At 50.6% G+C, this 20,816-nt stretch overlaps 1 protein-coding gene and 1 non-coding gene across 7 annotated transcripts in view; both read left to right on the forward strand.

Annotated features, from left to right (window-relative positions):
• The window catches only part of Ksr1 (kinase suppressor of ras 1), a 135,889-nt gene that overhangs the window by 111,756 nt on the left and 3,317 nt on the right, over positions 1–20,816 (forward strand). For 2 of the 6 annotated variants that reach the window (XM_020174033.2, XM_074046436.1), the window contains 10 exons: positions 1,498–1,666; positions 3,788–3,829; positions 6,082–6,136; positions 6,796–6,844; positions 7,610–7,989; positions 10,163–10,259; positions 13,106–13,239; positions 13,924–14,055; positions 14,298–14,433; positions 16,972–17,105. In XM_020174033.2, coding sequence (XP_020029622.1) covers positions 1,498–1,666; positions 3,788–3,829; positions 6,082–6,136; positions 6,796–6,844; positions 7,610–7,989; positions 10,163–10,259; positions 13,106–13,239; positions 13,924–14,055; positions 14,298–14,433; positions 16,972–17,105 — 1,328 coding nt within the window. Of the gene's footprint in view, positions 1–1,497; positions 1,667–3,787; positions 3,830–6,081; positions 6,137–6,795; positions 6,845–7,609; positions 7,990–10,162; positions 10,260–13,105; positions 13,240–13,923; positions 14,056–14,297; positions 14,434–16,971; positions 17,106–19,735; positions 19,817–20,816 lie in introns of all 6 variants that reach the window. The other 4 variants (XM_020174035.2, XM_074046437.1, XM_020174031.2 and 1 more) reach the window with 3 other exon arrangements.
• LOC141414378 (small nucleolar RNA SNORA73 family) lies at positions 14,771–14,977 on the forward strand. Its single transcript, XR_012439420.1, has one exon. It is a non-coding gene; the product is annotated as a small nucleolar RNA SNORA73 family (small nucleolar RNA).

The following is a 20,816-nucleotide window of genomic DNA, read 5'->3' on the forward strand; positions in this document are numbered from 1 at the left end:
GTCTGGAGGGCAGCATCCAGGCCTCATCGTTCCGGTGTCTGCTCATGGTCATCACTGTACCATGAGCTAACAGGTTCTGGAGGCACCATGCTGCCCATCTCTCCCCTCTGCCCACTCCACTTCCCTTTGACACAGATGCCCTGAGGGCCTGGTGGTGCTGTCTTGCACTCCCTGTGTCCCCAGTGCCCACATTGACTCCTGGCCCACTTGAGGCAGTCAGAAATGTTTGTATTGATTGTTGACTGAATGAACAACCCTGGGATGCAGCCGCTGTTACCCCGTTTGACAGATGAGATAGATGACATGCTGAGGCTCAGAGAGTTTGGGTGGTTCGTCCAGGGCCACACAAGGCGCAGAGAGGAGCTGATGTTCAGGCTGCTCTCTTGACCACCCTCCACTGCCCTGGCTCAGGCCTGACCCTGCCGGCATGGACTGGTGTGGGGTTGTGAACCTTGGACCCACCCCCTGTCTTTAGTTGGCACTGTGTAGGCTCAGCTGTCCCTTGGCCAATGGGGCCGACTTCATCAGCACTTCTCCACTGCACACTGTTTCAGGATGCACTGCACCCCCGGCCTTCAGGGACTGCAGAAGAGAAACCTGTTGCATTTGCCATCTACCCAACTTGACCCTCACTATTTTGACCAAGGAGTTCCTTTCCCACCCCTGGAGGCGCTGGCATTGGGTCTGGGAAGCCTCCGGCAGCTCCAGGCCTAGCCAGCACCGAATCGCCTAGGAGCCCTCTCCCCGGTGGCCCTTTGGCTCTGTTATGTACCAAAGCAGCGTGTGGCACTAGTTAGGCAGTCTGCAGAAGAGTGGAACAAGCACTGTGTGCCACACACTCACCTTTGTTCTCCTGCTGATCCCCACAGTAACCTTCTGGCATAGGTGTTGTGTTTTCTTACTATGGTGGAGAAAGGTGAAGGGAGTTGCCCAGACTCCGCCCCCACCCCACCCCCACTAAGCCTGATGAGAAGTCCAGGCTGTCAGCCTGCAAACCTGTGCTCTTCCAATCAGCTGTGGGGCCTGGGTACACTCCAGCTTAGGTCTCCTCCCTGTTCTCCGCCCCCACTGACTCCCATTTCAGTGCCGTGTCAGAGGCTGAGTTTAATTCATTAAAAAAACCTACTGTGTGCCAGGTAGGCACTGGGGTGGGAGAGACCACCATCAGCAGATCATTCAAGAATATCTGCAGTGGACAACTGTAGTTAAAGTGCCCCCTTAAAGAACTTCTGGGAGCTATGAGAGGATAAAGGGGAGGGGCACGGCCCCAGCTGGGGTTCAGGAAGGGATCAGGGAGGAAATATGAGCTGAAATGAGAGGTGAGTGGTTCTGTAGGGGAGGTTCTCGAAGTGCCACCTTCCTCACGTATTGAAACTGGAAAATGTTATTGATAGAGGGCAGGATGCTAAGGACTCCTTGAGCAGACAAATGAGGAGGGAGGTCCTGGCTGGGTGGGCAGTTCAGTCCCACCCACTCCTGGCATCTCTGGTCCTGCAGGAGCACCCTCCAGCCATCAACCACCTGGACTCTAGCAGCAACCCGTCCTCCACCACGTCCTCTACACCCTCTTCGCCAGCGCCCTTCCTGACCTCATCCAACCCGTCCAGTGCCACCACACCCCCCAACCCCTCACCTGGCCAGCGGGACAGCAGATTCAACTTCCCAGGTACCACACCTCTGGGCTTTTCCAGGTTCTCAGTGATGTACTCAGATCTTCCATTCTTAGCAGACCAACAGGTTCAAGGTCAAAGGCTGCCACTACTGAGAGCTGATGTGTGGAGCACAATAGAGGTTGATGCTGTTGTACCCATTTTATAAATGGGGACACTGAGGTTCAGAAAGAGGGAGTGGCTTGTCCTGAGTTGTATGGCCTATAAGCAGCAGGACCAAACTCAAGTCTACACATAATCCCCACACTGCCCTCCTATGCCCTCTGCTGAGCATTGTCACCTGCTTAGGGCTGGTTTCTGAGCTTCCAGTTGGCAAGGCAAGCAGCATAGGGAACTGGAAGGCTGAGGACAGGGCATTGGATAGCATCAGTTGCCTGCCCACTCTGATGGAGTCAGCTACTCAGAGGAGACCTCTCATTCCATTTCCATAAAACAAGACTATGTGAAGTTAGGTGAGGAAACTGAGTGGGAGGACAGTGCTGGCCTCCCATGCTGCACACAGCCCAGCTGTCCTGGGGTCTGTAGGGAAAGGCCAGAATCCCAGCCTCTCCTGCCCATCACTTCCACCAGCCCTCCCTCTCCAGGGAGCAGAGTGAAGCCCATTTGTCCACATAGGACTGAGTGGCTGCCTCAACCTCCTCAGCAGCTCCTTGCCATCTGTCTCAGCTTTTAGTTTCCTTAAGTTTGCAGTTTTAGAGGAAGGAGGGGTGGCTGTGACACTCCTGTTTGCTCCAGGCCCAACTGCAGGCCTTCTGCCCTCTCCTGCCTGCGGGGTCCAGGTCAGACACTCCATCAATGGTCCCTGGAGCTCCAGGCCTTGGAGGAAAGGCGTGCAGCTCTCCCTGTGCCAGGGGACCCCTGCTGGGGCCACATGCAGCCAGTAGCAGGGCAGACAGCCTCTGGGCCCATCTCTTAAGGGATCCGGGGACTTCTGGGGGCTGTGAGAGACTGAGGCTTTGTGCTACTGTTTCTCTTTTGCTTGTTCCCTCACTTTAATGTGCACATGGCTGGAGATCCGACATTAACTAACGCCTCGCCGCTCTCTGCCACTGAGATGGCCCATTTGATTAACCTCTCCATTCCGCTGTCATTCTTCTCTGAAATTGTCCCTTTTACTAAACCACCTAGTTTGGGCCTTTCTAGAAAGAGGGCCTATTTGAAAAACAACAGACACAGAATGGTTGTGGTATCAGCTATCAGTGCCATTTTCACTGATGTCCCGTGAGGAGACTGGGCCCTCATTCTCCCCTACACAGAGGCCTCATTCTCTCCATGATCTTATCCAAGCATTGAGGCCAGCAGGCAGTTTATCTGGGGAAGGAGCATGGCATTTGACCTTCAAGGTATACCTAGGAGAGCTTATGTATCCCCCATTTACAGTGAGGAAGCTGGAGAGGTTACCCATCTTTCCGAGGGCCTGGAGCCTAGCAAGTGGTGGAATTGAGGTTAGAACGTTCTATGTCAGGTGGGTGTGGTATTGTGTACCTGCAGACCCAGCTACTCTAGAGACTGAGGAAGGAATTGCTTAAGCCCACAAGTTCAAGTTCGAGACCAGCTTGGGCAACAGAGAGAGAAGCCTCATTTCAAAGCCACAAAAGAAAACAGCATCACTGTCAGCTTCTAGAACCCCAGGGTGTCTACTAGAGACTAAAGTTTTCGTGGGTGTGGGAATTGGGTAGGGGAGGTGGGGGCACTCCAGTGCTAAAGGGGAGGAAGCTGTTCTTCTGCACACACACACTGTTAAACTCTTCCAGAACCTGTTTTTCTCCCCCATTGTGTCTTGGTCTCCTGGCTCACATGCATTTTCCAGAGCAGCTTTTCCTCAGAGCCGCACACTGGCCAGGGCTCTGCAGCAAGATGACTGCTGAGATGGCCCCAGAACCCTGAGCCTGTAGTTATTCCTGGGGTTTTTGCCAGCACCCATTTCTCCCAATTCTCCTCCTCCTTTCTGCATGGCTCTGCCTGTCCTTGCCTGGGGTGGGGCAGGTGCAGCAGGACCACCTCAGCCCACTAATCAGTTTCTGCTGCCCTCCCCCCCAGCCCCCAACCCCTGATCCTCCTTCCTCCCTCACTGCACTTGTGTTCTTTGTGTGACTCACCTCCTCTTCTGTTTAAAGCTGCCTACTTCATTCATCATAGACAGCAGTTTATATTTCCAGGTGAGTTCTCCGTATGATTCCACTAACTGCCCCTTGCTGAGGTCTCTCTGGAGGTCCAGCCCACCTGGGTGCTTGAGCCCACCATGGCTAGGCAAGGGGGCAGGACTGGGACCTGGAGGTGGGCCCTGAGGCGGGTAGTGCCTTGCAGGGAGGGACCTTGGAATCCATCCTGTCCAGCCTCTTGCACAGAGATTGCAGGCCACTGGTTCAAGGTCACCCCACCAGGAAGTGGCAGAAGTAGAACTAGAACCTAGGTTTGCAGAACGAGGGGAGAGGGCTTTTTGCTGATGCCTCACAAGCATCTGTCACTGTATCATTCCCCTACATAACAACAGGGAAACTACTACTTTGTCTTACAGAAGGGGAAACCAGTCTGGAAAATCTCGTAGGCTTCACCTGTTATCTGGCGTCATGTTTCTGATCCTTACCACACAGTGCCACCTGCTGGCCGTTATTGGTACTGCCTTATTGCAGAAAGTTTAAAGGAAAAAAACTTTCAATTGAATAAGACAGCCCATTGATTCTCTTCCACAAAAATCATTTTGCACACCTTTGTGTTTGACCAAGCTTTGAATCTGATCATGTGCCTGCTTCTAAGGATTTTAGAAGATCAGTGCTTTTGTCCTTAAGCCAGAGGTGACAAACGTGTCTATTAGACTGTAGCTAATTGTTTTTTCTCCAGGTTGAATAACCTGTCTTAAGCCACAGTATTTGCTTATTCCAGGCTTTTCTGTTTCCCAACTCCACTCCATTAGGGCATCGAATGGGAGCATTTTCAGGCCTGTGCAGCCAGGGGCACGGGACCTGCTCTATGCAGGCTCCCAGGGAACAGCCGAGCTGCTTCTCTAGTTCACATCTGCTTTTGCTGTGATTTCCCCAGAGAGCCTCCTGGTTACCAGTTCTAAGGCGGGTACAGTGAAGCACCCCAAATTGGGAAAACATGAAGGGTTCATTTTGCCCTAAAGATATTTGGGGGGAGGGTGGGAGAGAACTACCCATTAAAGTAAACGTGGACACATTTTGGATCAGGATGCACAATACACTTGTAACTTTGATGGAAAAGTATGAGGCTTCAGAGACATTTTGCCCTCCCTCCTGAATTCGGTTTCTACCTGACTCTCCCAACACCCTAGGCATGTGGAGGCCTTCTCTGAAAACATTTGAGCAGCTGGTGGATAGAAATGCCACGCTGCCCCAGCAGTCTGTAGAGATGATATGGTGATGATGACTGGGAAGGCCTTAATAGAGGCTCCTAAGGCTTAGTGTCCTCCACAACTGCACAGGATGTCAGACGTATGCATTGACCAGATAAGAAGGACCATAGCTTTTATCAGATTCTCCCAAGTCTGAGAGGGCCCAGAGATGTTAACTTCTAGTCCTGATGTCAGCAACCTCGGAGAAAGGCCTAGAGTCAGGTACGGGGAAGTCAGATGGCTGGGTGTGAGGGGAGGGTCTTTGTTCAGAGAGGGGCTGCTGATAGCTTGAGTTGCTGCCACTTCCTGTCTCTGTTTTTGCTGGAGGAGGAAGGAGCCCACACCAGCCCTGGAGCTAACAGTCTCTTTATAGCATAGAGGCTTCTGTTCTTTTGTTCCTGGATGTGGGGCCCAGGTCAGCCTTAGATACCCAGCCTGGGGTCCCCTGATGTGTGGACTGTGACTTTCTTCTTCTCCCTTAGAGTTGTGTCTTACACCACCAACCACCCAATCCTGGAAGCCAAGGGGGTGGGGCCTCCACTCTGGAAATTCCCAGCAGCTGCACCAGGCACCAGGTGTCGCTATGGAGCAATCATCCCTGCCTACCACTAGGAGGGTCCTCTTTTTATTTATTGAGGTGGCTGTGGCCTAGTTAGCTTTTTATTTATTTGTTTGTTAATTTATTTTTGTCTTTTTGGTGGTACTGGGGTTTGAACTCGGGGCCCTGCCCTAGCTAGGCAAGCGCTCTACTCTTGAGCCATCTCTCAATTAGTGTTTGCCACTTGAATGTAGGGGCAGTTTGGCCACAGGGCAGTCTCAGCCCACTTGCTCCCCAGAGCTCCTACCTGGGACACAGCTGTATGGACCAAAATCAGCACTATGGAGGATGGTTTTGAGGTTGAGGGACAAGCACCAGTTGGTCCTGGTAGAAGTGGCCTAGTGAGCAGTGGCAATGGCCCAGGGAAGAGGTAATCTCTCTGGAGCACTGGACTGCAGGCCAGTGTCTTTGGGTGCACAGAAAAGCAGCCTCATGCTTTTGTGTTTTTTTTTTTCCTCCAGACATCTCCGCCTTTCCACAGACAACCCCGCTCCCCAGTACAGCTGACAATACCCGGTATGTACCCTATACTAAGTCCTCTTCTCTTCCCTGGGGACTTGTTGAGACTGGACCCAAATGCCAGCCATCTCCTACCCCATCCCTAAATCTCTAGCCCTTGGGCTCAGGCATCTCCCTGCATCTGGGCCAGAAAGATGGTCTAATGACTGATCCACAGGGTTTGCTTCCTATCAGTGCAGCAAGCATTGGGTAGAGCAGACTTGTGACCCAGGAGACCGACGAAAAATAGCCCCATTTTGAGAGCCCTGTCTCCGAGTCAGGCTGTGCTGAACACTTACCTCACAGTTCTCAGCCCTAGGAAGTAGGTACCACAGAAGGTGTCATGGGCTCAGAGAAGTTAAGTTATATAAGGTCACACAGCAAGGAAGCAACAGCCTGTTCTCTTGCTGGATCTACCTCCTGTGTGTGTGCCCTGAGCCCTGCATGGCAGCATCAGATTTGAAAGGGGCCCTGGTGTTACTGCCCACTCCTCATCCTCCCGTGCTCAAGCCAGCTTGGAAGGATGGCTGGGGTGGAAGAAGCGGCAGGCCTGGTCCCCAGCCTCCTGCCTGAGTCCACAGTGTCCACATTGCCTTGCCCACAGCCAGGTGGGTGACAGTAAAGGTCCAGGCCTGGTGGCTTTTTGCCCAGCTTGACAAAGCTCATTTTACTTTTAGGCTTGATGACCAGCCCAAAGCAGATGTGTTGGAGGGTCATGAAGTGGAGGTGAGTTGGGGGTGGCCCGTGTGAACCTAGAGACAGACTCCTGACTGCTCGGGGTGGTAAGGGTCTGGGGAATGCAGGGCCGAGCCTGGCAGGCAGATGTGCACAGCTGGGAAGGACAATGAGGAATGCAATGAAGCAAACTCCCTTTTGTTCTCCCGTTTCTGAGGCTAACTGAAGTAAGCTCTTAACTCTCCCGGTCCTCACTCCCAGCCAGAATGTCTAGGCCCTGACCTGGTCACTGATTTAGTCTGGGATGGGGTCCGGCATCTCTGTGTTGTTAAAACTTACCAGGTGATTCTTACTGGAGTCAGCGTCAAAAGCCACCGTCTTGATCCTTGAACCAAAGTGTAAACTGAGCCTGGGTCCCTGTAGTGCAGTGTGGCTTAGAGTATGTTGCTGTTGCCCAAAGGAGAGGCAGAAGCTCTGTGCTTAAACAATACCAGAAGAGTGAATGTGGTTAAGTTCTTCCGTGCCTGGGCTGTTAATGCTGTCTCTAAACGGTTAGACGTTGCTCCCAAGTAGATTGTGGGTGTTAGTAAGATGAAGGACCTGGGTCACCTGGCCCAGCAACCACATTTTGTGGATGAAGATGCTGAGGTCCAGTGATTCTAAGTGACTCACCTGGTGTTCACAGCAAGCCAGTATAAAACTGCAAGTAGACCCTGGCCCTCTTGGCCCCATCCTCTCCTCCCTTACCTGGCTGGGGCTTCAGGCAGAGCAGACCCAGACCTGCTCCCCTCTCTGTCTTCCCTGCTTTCCTTTCAGGCTGAGGGGCCAGAAGCTGGCAAGTCAGAGGCAGAAGATGACGAGGATGAGGTGGATGACCTGCCCAGCTCCCGCAGGCCCTGGCGGGGCCCCGTCTCTCGCAAGGCCAGTCAGACCAGTGTGTACCTGCAGGAGTGGGATATTCCCTTCGAGCAGGTGGAGCTGGGTGAGCCCATTGGGCAGGGCCGCTGGGGCCGAGTGCACCGTGGCCGCTGGCATGGTGAGGTGGCCATTCGCCTACTGGAGATGGACGGCCACAACCAGGACCACCTGAAGTTGTTCAAGAAGGAGGTGATGAATTACCGGCAGACGCGGCACGAGAATGTGGTGCTCTTCATGGGGGCCTGCATGAACCCGCCTCACCTGGCTATCATCACCAGGTGAGTGGCCTGGCCCTGGGGGGCCAGCTCCCTCTGCCCCTCCCCGCCGGGAGTCCTGTTACTTGTGTGGCCACCCTGGAGGGTGCAGAGGTTTTCACAGAGAGGTACAAAAAAGAAAGCCAGAAAGGTGATACAATTTCCCACTCACAGAGCCCCACTGACGTTAAAAATAAATAAAGCTGGGTGTGGTGATGGCCTGGAATCCCAGCACTGGGGAGGCTGAGGCTGAGGATCACAAGTTTGAGGCTAGCCTGGGCTACATAGGAAGACCTTATCTCAAAAAAAGGGGCCAGTGGGGGAGGCAGGGAGACGGGTTTTGGCTGAAGTGGTAGAGTACTTGCTTAGCAAGGCCCAAGTTCAAACCTCAGTACTGCCAATAAATAAATAAGTCTCCTGCCACTCAACTGGGTATTTCTCCCCAAAAGTGGCTGTATTCCCTCCATTAAATGAAGGAAATTGATACAATTCGCAGATTTTAAACTGTAGTCCTTTATAAAAATACACAGGCATGTCCATGGGGGTCACACCTTGCTTTCTCCACTTGGTGGAGGTCAGAGGTCTACTTTTATTGATTGATTTATTGGTGCTGGGAATGAAACCCAGGCCCTCAGCATGCTAAGCAAGCACTCTTTCACTGAGCCGCACCCCAGCCCTGATGTTTTGATGTGCACCGCCCTTTTCTACTTTAGGAAGCGCTCACTGACTCACTGTCACCCTCCACCTAAAACTGTGTCCCAGAGCAGCGTGGCTGTACTTCTGGAGCAGTTTTGCCTGTGGCAAAGACATTGTTAAAATCAGAAAAAGAGATACAAGATCATTAGTAGAAGTCCTGGAATATACATCAAAGTTTCAAGAAGAACCGAAAATGGAACCACTTTATTGCCATCAAGTCAAGAGAGTCCTCATTGACCTCTGACGATATTCCCTATACCTGGACCCTGTGCTTTGGGGGAGAAAACAAGAACTTTTATTCTTTTTAATGCAGTGAATGAAGTAAAAATTAATTTCCATGTGATTATTTATCTGATAAGAGCTCCTGAGCAGTATGTGATCACCAGGTTCTCCTCACCAGGAGGAAAAAAAACTTCCGCCCAAAGCAGGACAGGTGTACCTGAGGAGCCTGGCTGTGGTCATGCCAAATTCGCAACCCCCATCACTGTCCATCTGTCTGTCCACCCTTCCTTCTCTCAGTCATGCATCAGATTCCATGATGGAGATGGTGAAACAGCAAAATACTCATCAGCAACAAAACGTAATGCATTTCACAACGTTCCGAGGAAGGCAGGACACAGACAGGGACCATCAACCAGTATTCCATACCCTCACTTGCCTGTTCTCAGTCTCTGGACACTTTTCCCTAAAATGTAGCCTCTCTTTAAGCTGGTATAGATCTGCCTCTCCTGGAATGGGAGATGAACTGCACACCCTCTCCACCTACACCAACTCGCTCACCTTTAGGAGTTGGTGCAGATGGAGACCCCAGAGTGCAAGTCCTTTCATGATAATTGCTCTGATACCCCAACAGCCACCCCATTGCTTAGGAATCTAAAAATAATAAAAAACAGTAATGAGACTCTTTACAGTGAGCTCCAAAGACCTGATGTTGCCTGGTTAAAGCCCTAAAAGGTCAAATTCTTCCCTGGCTGAGTTTTAGTGGATGTGTCCTGCTGTGACCTCAATGAAGATGGGCTGCCCTGAATTGCTGGGCATTTGGATGAACTGTGTTTCCTTGTGTAGGGCAGGCAGGCCCTGAGCCTCTAGGGACAAGTGTGTATATATGTATGTATGTTTGTGACCTTCAAGCTGGAATGGGTATTGGGCTTTGTTATAGAACACTCATTCTAGCCAGGTATGGTGGTGCATAACTGTAATCCCAGTTACTCAGGAGGTGGAGGCAGGAGGATCCAGGTCTGAGGCTGGCCCAGGCAAAAGTACAAAACCCTATCTGAAAAACAAAAGGACTGGGAACATGGTTCAAGTGATAGAATGCTTGCCTTAGCATGTGCGAAGCCCTGGATTCAAAAAAAAAAACAAACTGCACATCCTTTGGCTCATGTTGGGGTTGAGAAGTCTTCAAGAAGCAGGTGGACTCAGCCCCTCCACAGGCTCCACAGGGGTGGAGTCAGGCTGCAGCAGTCCCAGACCTCTGATCCATCCCTCCCACTCTCAACAGCTTCTGCAAGGGGCGGACGTTGCACTCGTTTGTAAGGGACCCTAAGACATCTCTGGACATTAACAAGACAAGACAGATCGCTCAGGAGATCATCAAGGTAAAGGGGTGTGGCTGCTGGAGGGTGGGCATCCTTCCACCTGACTGGAGAGCACTCGGTCCTTCCTGCCGCTGAATCTGCCTGTGGTTTTGTGGCTGCTTTGTCCTATTAGCTGGGGCTCCTCAGGGTGGGACCCTGTCTCCTTCCCTCTGTTCCAGTCTCATACTCAGAGGCACAGCTGTCCACTTGGCCAGCGCTGATAGAACTGAATTAGTTGGAGGGCAGGTCAGCAGGTTCTAAAGACAGTTTGACTCCTGGTCATATCCGCTGTATGGCCTTCGGCAGGTTGTCTAACCTTTCTGAACCTCAGCTTCCTCCCCTGCAAAGTGAAGATAGAGTTACCACCTCCCTCACTGGATCAGTGCAAAGACAAAATGCTTCATCCATGAAGACAGCATTTGACACAAGGCTGCCTCAGTGAGAGTTTACTCAGGATGGATGATGGGAAAAGGGGAAGTGTTCATGCCTGGGGCACAAAAGGACCCATATTTCCTGCCTTCAAGTTTCCAAATTCAGGATACCTGAGGACAATCCCTCCAGCTCAGTTCTTTTCAATCTTTCATCATTTAAAAAAGTAATTAAAGAATCTTGAAAGAAAAGCTCATGTATTGCTTTATAAAGCAGCTAATAGACCCAGTGAAATCTAGAATACAGTACTGATGGGGAGGAGTTCCTCCCCCTTCTCTTTTCTTTATTTCATTGCTTTGTTGAAAGGCAGGCCCTTCCCAGCTCCTCCATTTTTTTTTTTTCTTCCTGATGAACTGGGGTTTGAACTCTGTGTCACGCTTGCTAGGCAGGTACCGCTTGAGCCACTCCATGGCCTGCACTTCCTCACTTCCTTCCTTTCTCTTCTCTCATCTTTCCCTTTCTTCCTTCTGTCCAAAAGATAAGAATCACAATGACATTTGTGTACAAACCAGGATTTCCATATGACATTTCTCTGTGGCTAAGCTGATGACAAACTTCTGAAGAGCAAAGCCTAAAGATGCCATCTCTGCCTTCCCTGTAGTCCTGCATTTTTCAGAGAGGCCAGTCAGAGCTATAGATAGTTTCACCTTCATTCTTCCACAAACTTGCTTAGCCCTGCCCACGCCCCACCCCCAGAACCCAGGGCAGCTGCTGTGTGGCCACTGCTGCTGAGTCATGATGAGGGAGCATCTGCAGATTCCAAGGCCCAGCAGGAAAATTACTGGAAGGTTTTGAAGCTGCAGAGCCGGAAGTCGCCACTCTGCTGGCTTATTTGGTTCCCATCCTGCTGACATCCCTCTTCCCCTTTTGTTGTGAGCCCCTGAGCTGCTTCCCTTACAGAGTTACGATAAATAAAAGGCGCCTGGCCCTTGGTTTGAGGATTTGCAACTTTTAGGCTGCTATGGAAACATACGAAATGGTGGGAAAGGAAGTTAGCATCTTGTTTCTTTAAACTGGCCCTTTTAGGTTGTGACACCTGTTTTATAAGTAAGAGAGGTATAGTGACTTGTCTTTAATTGGTGGTCCCTGGTTAACCTGTAGTGGAGTCCATTTGTTCAGCTACTGGGGAAGACTTGTACCATATTTGGGGAATGGGCAGATGTTTTATAAGAATTGTCATGGGTTCAGAGCAGTTTTGGGAAGTTACTCTTTCCTGGAGTTCCCTGCCTTCCTGCAGGATGGCAGTACTTAGCAGGCTGGAGCAGAGGCGTCCTGGGGACCCTGCACCCTCCCGTTCACTCTGTTTAAATTCTTCCTTAAGTCTATCCAGACCCACTCAGGCTGAGCCTTGCTGGGTGGGCTTCTGTCTGCTTTGGTGATGGCTGATTCTTTTTCCTAATGTGGATTGTTTGTCCCCAGATGTCACCTTTCTTCCCCCACCCTAAGGCCCCTTTATAGCCAGGGAGCTGTGTACTTAAGTGTGAGCAGCCAGGTTTGAGAGGTGGGAAGGTGGTTTCTGTCAAGTTCTTTCTGAGCTGTCAGGGATGGCCATTTCCACCATGGTGTCTTCCTCCAGGGGAATCAGAGTACATAGGAATCCTGGGTTTGGTGTTTGAAGATAGCTTTGACCTTGAATAAAGTCATGCTGTGTCATGTCATTTGTGTTCCATGCACCTGGCCTATTGGTAGTCAGTCCAAAGAGCATGTTGGTTAGAAATTGCCACTGCCACTGTTCACTGGATAGATGAGGAGGCTGGGGCTCAGAGATGCTAACACCATGTCCGAGGCCACACAGCGTGTTAAAGTCTGAGCTGGAGTGGAATTTGACACCCAGACTTCAGTCTTAATCTGGGGCTCCTCCTGCCACAGCATGGATATTGGAAATGCCTGAACTTGGGGACCCCTTTTTGGAAATGTCTCTCATTTCCCTACCCTGAGGCTTTGCCCTGCCTCAGAACAGAGACAAGCTGTGCAAATCCTCAGTGAGACCCCAGCTCATTTGGGCCTTTTATGACCTAACCAGAAGGCATTATTGGTCAGTATTTTTTTTGGTGCTGGGGATCAAACCCGGGACCTCATGAGTGTTAAACCCGCACTCTACTACTGAGCTAGCTGCACCCCTAGGTAGTATCGGTTCTTATACACTCCTTGACCTCTCTATGCCATAGACACCTCCTGCCTTACCCAAGCTGAAGGTGGCATAGAAAGAGCATGAACTAGCTTGTAGTGGGGGTCCAAGCGTTTGCTGCTTAACTACTATGTAGCTTGGCACAAGTGACTTCCCCTTTCTGAGCCTCACTTGTTTGTCTATAAGTTGGGGACCATGTACTGCATGGGATTGTGAAGATTAAGTGAGGGGGCAGGAAACCTCCAGCCTGGCTCCTCACCCAGAGGAGAAGCTCAGTCACCGTCACTCATACTCCCCTCTTCCTCCCCAGGGCATGGGGTATCTTCACGCCAAGGGCATTGTGCACAAAGATCTCAAGTCCAAGAATGTCTTCTATGACAATGGAAAAGTGGTCATCACAGACTTTGGGCTGTTCGGGATCTCGGGTGTGGTTCGAGAGGAGCGGTGAGTTGGCCTTGGGTGTCTGGGGGTGGGACAGGAGGTGGGGCTGGATGGGCCTGGGTCAGGGCACCATGGCTGTGTTGCTGAGGAGCAGCTCACCCTGCAGGGAAAGCCAGGCTGCTTTGGTCCTGCCCTTGCAATTCAGGTCCAGAGTTGGGTCCGAGTGATGTTTGGGTTCCTCATGACACTTGGTTCTCAGGTTGACCCCATGAAGGCTGGGTCCCTGGGCTCCCATGTGGCCCGACTGCCCACCAACTTGGGTGAAGAACCAGGGTTATGTCCCCATGATGAGGAAGAACTTCAAGTTTTACCTCCTGTGAGCTCAAAGGGTCTGGGGTGGTGAGAAAGCCCCTCCAGCCCCCAAGGGAGAGTGGCAGCCAGGCCAGAGAGCTGCCAGGCGGGTTTGAGTTCTTGCACAGACTGGTCACTTTCCCAGCACCAGGATTCAGGCTCCTTTGCATGCGGTTCCTTGCAGACACCTTAGCCTGCTTTCCTAGCCAAGCCCCCATGATGCTTTCTGAGACAGTCCCTGGAAGGCCTGGGCCAGTGACAGGCGGGATTGGTGTGTGGCACTTGGACACTTTGTCTACACAGTGCAGGGGTGGTTTGCCAGCCCTGTGGCAGAGGTCTGCCAGTCAGATCTCTCTTCTGCCTCCTGAAGGCCCGTGACCTTGTCCTGGTCTCTAGGCGTGAGAACCAGTTGAAGCTGTCCCATGACTGGCTATGCTACTTGGCCCCTGAGATCGTTCGAGAGATGACCCCTGGGAAGGACGAGGACCAGCTGCCCTTCTCCAAAGCTGCTGACGTCTATGCATTTGGGTGAGAAGCCCCTGATACTCAGAGACCAAATGTGGCCAAAAAAAAGTGCCCTGGTGGCGTGGGAACAGAGGAGCCTGGGTTTTGGAGTGGAAAGATGCCTGGCTTTTCAGCCATGACTGCTACTTGTTGACTAAGTAACCACCTCCTGACTCCCCAGCTCTAACCATGGAAGGATGATAGCTCCTTCTACAGGTTCATTTCACAGAGCCCTGGAGCTCATACCTGGGCTGGGTTCTCCACAGGACGGTTTGGTACGAGCTCCAAGCGCGGGACTGGCCCTTTAAACACCAGCCAGCCGAGGCCTTGATCTGGCAGATCGGGAGTGGAGAGGGAGTGAGGCGCATCCTGGCCTCCGTCAGCCTGGGGAAGGAAGTCAGTGTGAGTAGCCACCTGCTCTTGGAAGGGGAAGTGGAGCTGGAGGGTGGCCTGGGGCATGCCCTCACTCACCTGCCTGGGAAGGGATTGCTGGGGGGGCTCTGCCACCTGGAGGTGTCAAGTTAGAGATCAAAACCAAACATATTACTGAAAACGGAGAAGCAGAGATAAGCATCAAGAAGAAAATAAAAGCTGTCCAATATGGCCCCACTGATAACTTGTCTGAATTTCCTTCCAGTCTTTTCTTTAACGGGTAACCGTTTTAATGGCCTTATAAGATGAAAACAGAGTAACGGCTTTATATATTACTTACATAAAATTACTGCTTAAGATACATGATCCAATGTGGATAACCCCAGGAGTTCAGGCTCCTGGCTCTGTCCAAGTGGCACAGGGGAGCACAGGGCTTGGGCTCTGCCTCGTGATGTGCAGTCCCTTTCTGAAGTGCTGGAGAAAAGGCTGGGCCTTGAGTGCGCCTGCATACTCCTCCTCCTTCTCAGAGTCCTGTGGCCAATGACTGAGGAGACAAACTGCACAGGAGACCGTCCTAGACCACCCCCTGTCTGGGTGTATTTTAGTCCTGTGTGTTTAAGACAGTTGTGCTCGATGATGTTTCCTAAACCAGGACCCTGTGCTATGGAAGGGTCTCAGTGTGTTGCCCTGGGTGGCCTCGAACTCCCGGGCTCACTCAGTCCTCTCACCTCAGCCTCTCAAGTCACTGGGACTGTAGACATGCACCACTGTGCCTGACTTTTTTGGGGTTTTTTTGAGAAAAGGGACAAAAACTTTTACCAAATTCCTGAGGTCTTTTGGTCCCTTTTGCATTCTGCTTATTGAATGGAATATGTTCCATACTTTTTAGTGCTCACTTATTTCTGATCATTTGAATCAATGGGATTATAGGCCTGTTGCACAGACCCAAATATCCTTCTATTTTCTTTTTACTCAATTGCACCATTGCTTATATCTCAGATCTTTCCCTCTGTTTTCACTCCAACAATATGAGAGTAGAAGCTAAAAACAAAAACAAAAACCTGCCTTCCTATGGATGCATGAGGAATAATCTTGGCATCCTTGCGTGTCTATTAAATGTCCATAGGGCTGGCGGAGTGGCTCAAGTGGTAGAGCGCCTGCCTGCCTAGCAGGCATGAGGCCGAGTTCAGACCTCAGCACCACCAAAAATAGATATATAAATAAATTTAAAAGTCCTTATTTTGTCCTCATGCCAAATAGAATTCTAGATTCATGATAATTTTCTCTCAGAACACAAAGATTTTGTTTGCTCTGTTGTCTGCTAAAATCTAGTGCATTGCTTAGAAAGCTGGTGGTTTAGGATTCTCAATCTTTTGTACATTCCTTATCTTATTTCTGGAAGCATCTAGGATCTTTTCTTTATCCTTGGTAGTAAAATTCCACAAAAACATATCTGCTTATAGGGGTTTTTTGTTTGTTTATTTTTAAGTGCGATCCCTGCATTGACCTTTTAATCTAAAACTCTGTTTCCTCTGAAAGTTTCCCGTTAGTAACTTCCTGCCCTCTTATCTGTTTTTTCTTGTGGAAACTCCCGTTAGACAGAGTTTGGCCCTGTGCAGTAAGCCTCTGCATCTTTTACCATCTTTCTATTTTCCATCCATATCTGAATGAGTCCACAATCTGGGGAGTTTCCTTGATTTTATCTTCTAACACTTCTCATGTTTTGGTTTGAAAGTTACAGTTTCAATGTCAAGCACTTCTCTCTTTTTTTGGTGATTTATTTTTTATCGCACTCTGGTCTTGTTTTATGGGTAGAGTAGCTTCACACATGTCCTTCACACAACCACGTTCTCCAGACACTGGGCTTTGATCTGTTTACCTTTGGTGTCTTGTCCTAGTATAGCAGGCGAGATCACGCGGTCCAGCTGTATTTGAAAATGAAAGCGTGCGTGGCTGAGTCTCAGTGGGCATGTGCTTTCTACTGGTCGTGTACACAGGCCTGTTGTCTCGCGTGCAGTTCTCCTGAATGGCCAGGCTGCAGGGGTGCACTGGGTACATGTGTGGATCCTGAAACGAGGCAGCAAAATAGCACCATGAGAAGGGCATCACTCTGGGGGGCAATCAGGGCAGCTATTGTCCTGTTGTCAGCCGCTGCCCCTATATTTAGTCCTTGCCAGTCTGGTAACACTGAGGCTGTCCCTCCATTGTACCCTCCTCCCGCACATTTTTCTGATCACCTTGCATTTCACCTGCCAGCATTGGACCTTTCAATTTCCACCTTCCAACAACCAGCCCCCACCTTTCTGATCTTTTTCCCACTGCCAGTCTGTTCAGCTTGGTTATGGTTATTTGGGGAAAGAGGATCTAAGAAGAAGAGCAGGTGAGCTCCAAATTTCGTTTGAAGTGGAAGCATGGGCATTTTTCTGAATGTTTCATGTCTGCAGTGTGTACGGGGGCCTCCAGCTAGGGGACTGAGAGAGTTGAAGAGACCCTTCATGAGGGTCTCAGCCCCACCCCGTCCTCTCTCCCAGCCAGCTCACGCACCAATAATGGCAACTCGGTTTGCAGGAGATCCTGTCTGCCTGCTGGGCTTTTGATCTACAGGAGAGACCCAGCTTCAGCCTACTGATGGACATGCTGGAGAAACTGCCCAAGCTGAACCGGCGACTCTCCCACCCTGGGCACTTCTGGAAGTCCGCTGAGTAAGTACCCCCTGGAGGGGAAGATGTGCCAAGCAGGCCCCAGAGGCTTTGTCTGGAGCCTTAGAGCGTACCATCTGCTATGTCCATGCCTGACTGATCTGGGGGCACAGAGAGTCCATAAACTCAAAGGATGTGATGATTCCATTAACCCAGTTTATGTTGGAGAATTCCTTTGACAGGGGAGTCTCCCTTTGACAGTTTGCATCTGTGAAAATCCACATATCAGTGTTATCAGACCAGCATTGATGCCAGGCCTGGGCTGGGCCTGGGTGAGAAGGTCTTGCCCTGGGAGGGTAAGATGAGTGAGTTGGAGGTCAGAGTCACCCCCATAACAAATAGAGCCAATATTGCTAAAAGTGGCACTGACTCAGAGTCAGTGCACAAAGACTGACCTCCTGTTGTGGGGTCTCAGTACACAGCTCTGTGGTGCTTGGAAGCCACAAATCGCCCTCCTCTGTGATTACAGGGACCTTTGTGCCCCGTGGCTCAGGGGCTGTCTCCCCAGCTTCACACTATGCTGACTTGTTCCCTTTCTTCTTTACCTCTCTTGCCACCTCTCCCAGACCTCTGCCCTGTCACAAGCCTTGGTGAGGTTCTGGGGCCTTATTCTGGGCCTCAGTTTCCACAGTGATGGGAGTTGGGTAAGATCTAGGATGCAGAAACTTTTGCTGAAAAGGGCCAGGTGGTAAATATTTCAGGCTTTTCAGGGGGAGAAGTCTTCAAGTTCTAATCCTGGCACTGGCGTTGGCAATGTGCAGAGTATTGTTTCTGTTACCAGGACCTGGCCCTACCCTTGTAAGGCAAGAGTCCCACAAACAATTCATAAGCCTGCAAGCTGGCTATGTTCTTTGTTTTGAAAAACCTCGGAAATGGTCAAAACCTTTTCTGAGTTTGTAGCCATATTTGACTTGCACACTTTACCAAGCCCTTTACTGAGGAAGAATCTGCAGGGGAGGAGAGGCCCAGCTTAAGCTGGATGCAAGCAGGAGAAGTCGCCAAAGAAACTCAGTCAACATTGCTGCTTTAGGCCAATCTGAAGGACAGGCGTCAGAATTAGGGAATACTCTATCATATAACGCAACATTAGATTCAACACTGTCCTCTTCAGATAGGTTAGATTGAAAACCCCTTACTGGAATGCTCAGTGCCAGAAATATTTCAGATTTCAGAGTCTTTCAAACCTTGGAACACTTGCATAGACTTTACTAGTTGAACATCTAATCCATGTTGGCACTCAAAAAAGTTTAGATTTAATTCTAGCTACTTGAGAGGCTGAGATTAGGAGGATTGTATTTCAAGGACAGCCTGGGCAAAAAAAGTTTACAAGACCTCCATCTCAACAGAAAAAAGCTGAGTGCGGTGGCACATGTCTGTCATCCCAGTGACAGCAAGTGTAAAGTGGGAGGGAGAATGGCGGTCTACTCTGGCCTAGGCAAAAAGTGAGACCTTACCTCCAAAATAACCAGAGCAAAAAGGTGCTGTTCAAGCGGTAGACTACCTGCCTAGCAAGTGCAAAGTCCTGAATTCAGGGGGAGAGGGAGGGGACAGGGGGCAGAGGGGAGCAATGGTCCAAACAATGTATGCACATATGAATAAATGAATAAAGAAAAAAAAAGTCTTGAATTCAAACCCCATTACCAAGAAAAACAAACAAACAAAAAAGGTTCAGTTTTTGGAGTGTTTGTGTTTTCAGATTTTTAGATTAAGGGTCCTCAGTCTGTACAGATTTGGGGTAAAAGAATGTAGCCATCAGAGGTGTGAGTTTTAGTCGGTTGTTGTTGCACACCTCCTGCACACTTTGGGATACACAGACAAGGCCAGGCCTCTGCCAGCAAGGCATATGTGATCTAGTTAGGATAAAGACAAACAGATGCACTGCAGTGAAGCCTCATATGACAGGACTCTGTCTTGTCACCTCTGTATTCCCAACTCCTAGCACAGTCCCAGAAAGAGTAGTTGGCCAATAAATACTTATCATGTGCCTGAATGAATGAGCAGTTGACTAGACATGGGGCCTGAAGGAGCGCTGATGTGGCTCTCTGTCCACCTGATTGAAAGATCAGTTGAGGCTGAGTATGAGCAGGAATCATCTCTGCAGGGACAGAGCATGGGGTTCTTTAGGAAACTCCAGAAGGGGGTTTGGAGTGGCAAAGGCTGAGCTCTGATCTGCTCCTACAAACCCCATGTCACTGTGCATACCCTGGGCCGTGCTTTTCTAGTCCACAAAACGAATGCCAGGTGGGCCCTGGCATTCAGGGATGACTCCATTCCCTGAAAACCAAATGGCCCCACCTTCTCCACTCACAGAAGTCACTAAGTCACAAACAAGGACTGGTACCAGCGCAAAGCTACCAATTCCAGCCCCTTACAGGGAAGTTGTAGCATACCTGAATGTCTGTGTGTCTGTGTTCGTGATTTCCACTTTTTATACACATGGCCTCTAAATTCTCATTTTCTTTTTTCTTCCCCATTGACCTTGTCACTTTTTTATTTTTGGGGGGGTGGGGGTGGCGGATGTGCTGGCCTACCCTGTCATCTTCCCTGTCCCACCATCCTTACTGCTCCACCTGCTGGGCTGATGGGCTGGACTGCACTCTTCCACTCCTGGTGAAATGGTCGCGGGCACTCAGCCGCTGGCGCAGCCGCTACTACGGGAAAGGACATTACGGTCACCCTGACTTTAAGAATTCCTGTCCAGTTCTGGAGGAATTGTGTGTTTCTGTCATTTCACTCATTCCCTGCCTGTGTGTGACTGTCCTGTTGCATACCTGCTTCTGTCTCTGCATCCAGCTTCTCACAACTGTGGTTTTATTTCCATAATCCAAAGCTAAATAGTCACCATGCAGGCTTGCGTTTCTCTCAGTGAGTGAGTGAGACCCACAGCACGTGGTGGGGCCTCTGTCCACACCAAGTGGACACGCGTTTGATTAGTCCCTGGATGAGAGAGAACTTGGATCATTGATCTAAGTCTTCAGTGTTCAAAAGAGAATCCAGTGAGCAGAGTCACAAACTCCAAGAAGTCAGTTTTGGAAGTCAAAGGCTAAAGGCCCACGGACCTAAGGAGATGTGGGCAGCCGTATAGAAGCAGTCCGCGACTGTGCCCTGCAGGAGTCTAGAGGGTGCTCCTTACGTCCAGCTTGCCCTGCCGCCAGTCTGGGGGAATGAGTTGGAGGTATCCCTTTTTCTGCAGGAAAGAGAGTCCCCTGCCTGGTTGCTCCAGCCAGGCCTCTGGGCCCTGGCTCCCCATGGGCTCTGGTTCTGACCCTGTTCTCCCCTCTTCTCTGTCCTCCATAGGCTATAGGACTGGCTGCTTTGCATGTGCTGGGGGCTTTCTTCCTCCTAACGGACCACTCGGCTCTGCGACTTCTGCTAAAACACAAAATGCCAGGCGGGCACTAACCCAGGGGATGCCATCTCTGCTGCTCCATCTTCTCTCTTCAGACTTCTTGTGCTCTGTTCATTTTTAAAACAGCCCCTCCCTCTCCACATGGCCTGCGTGTGCCTGAGTCACTGCTGGTGGAGGATGCCACTAACCAGGTGCCCCTGTGGGGCAGAGGAGCAGCTTCTAGCTGCCTCCCCACATGGCCTCTTCCTTCTCTCCTTTTCTTCTGAGGGCTGATCTTGCTTTTGTTGGTGGCCCTGTCTCCCTGCTAACACTTTAAAGAGCCTCCTGCTGAGTGTGCTGGAAGGAGGCATAGCTTCTAACCCTGG

Source organism: Castor canadensis, chromosome 11 (genome assembly GCF_047511655.1).
Source record: "Castor canadensis chromosome 11, mCasCan1.hap1v2, whole genome shotgun sequence".
NCBI lineage: Eukaryota > Metazoa > Chordata > Mammalia > Rodentia > Castoridae > Castor > Castor canadensis.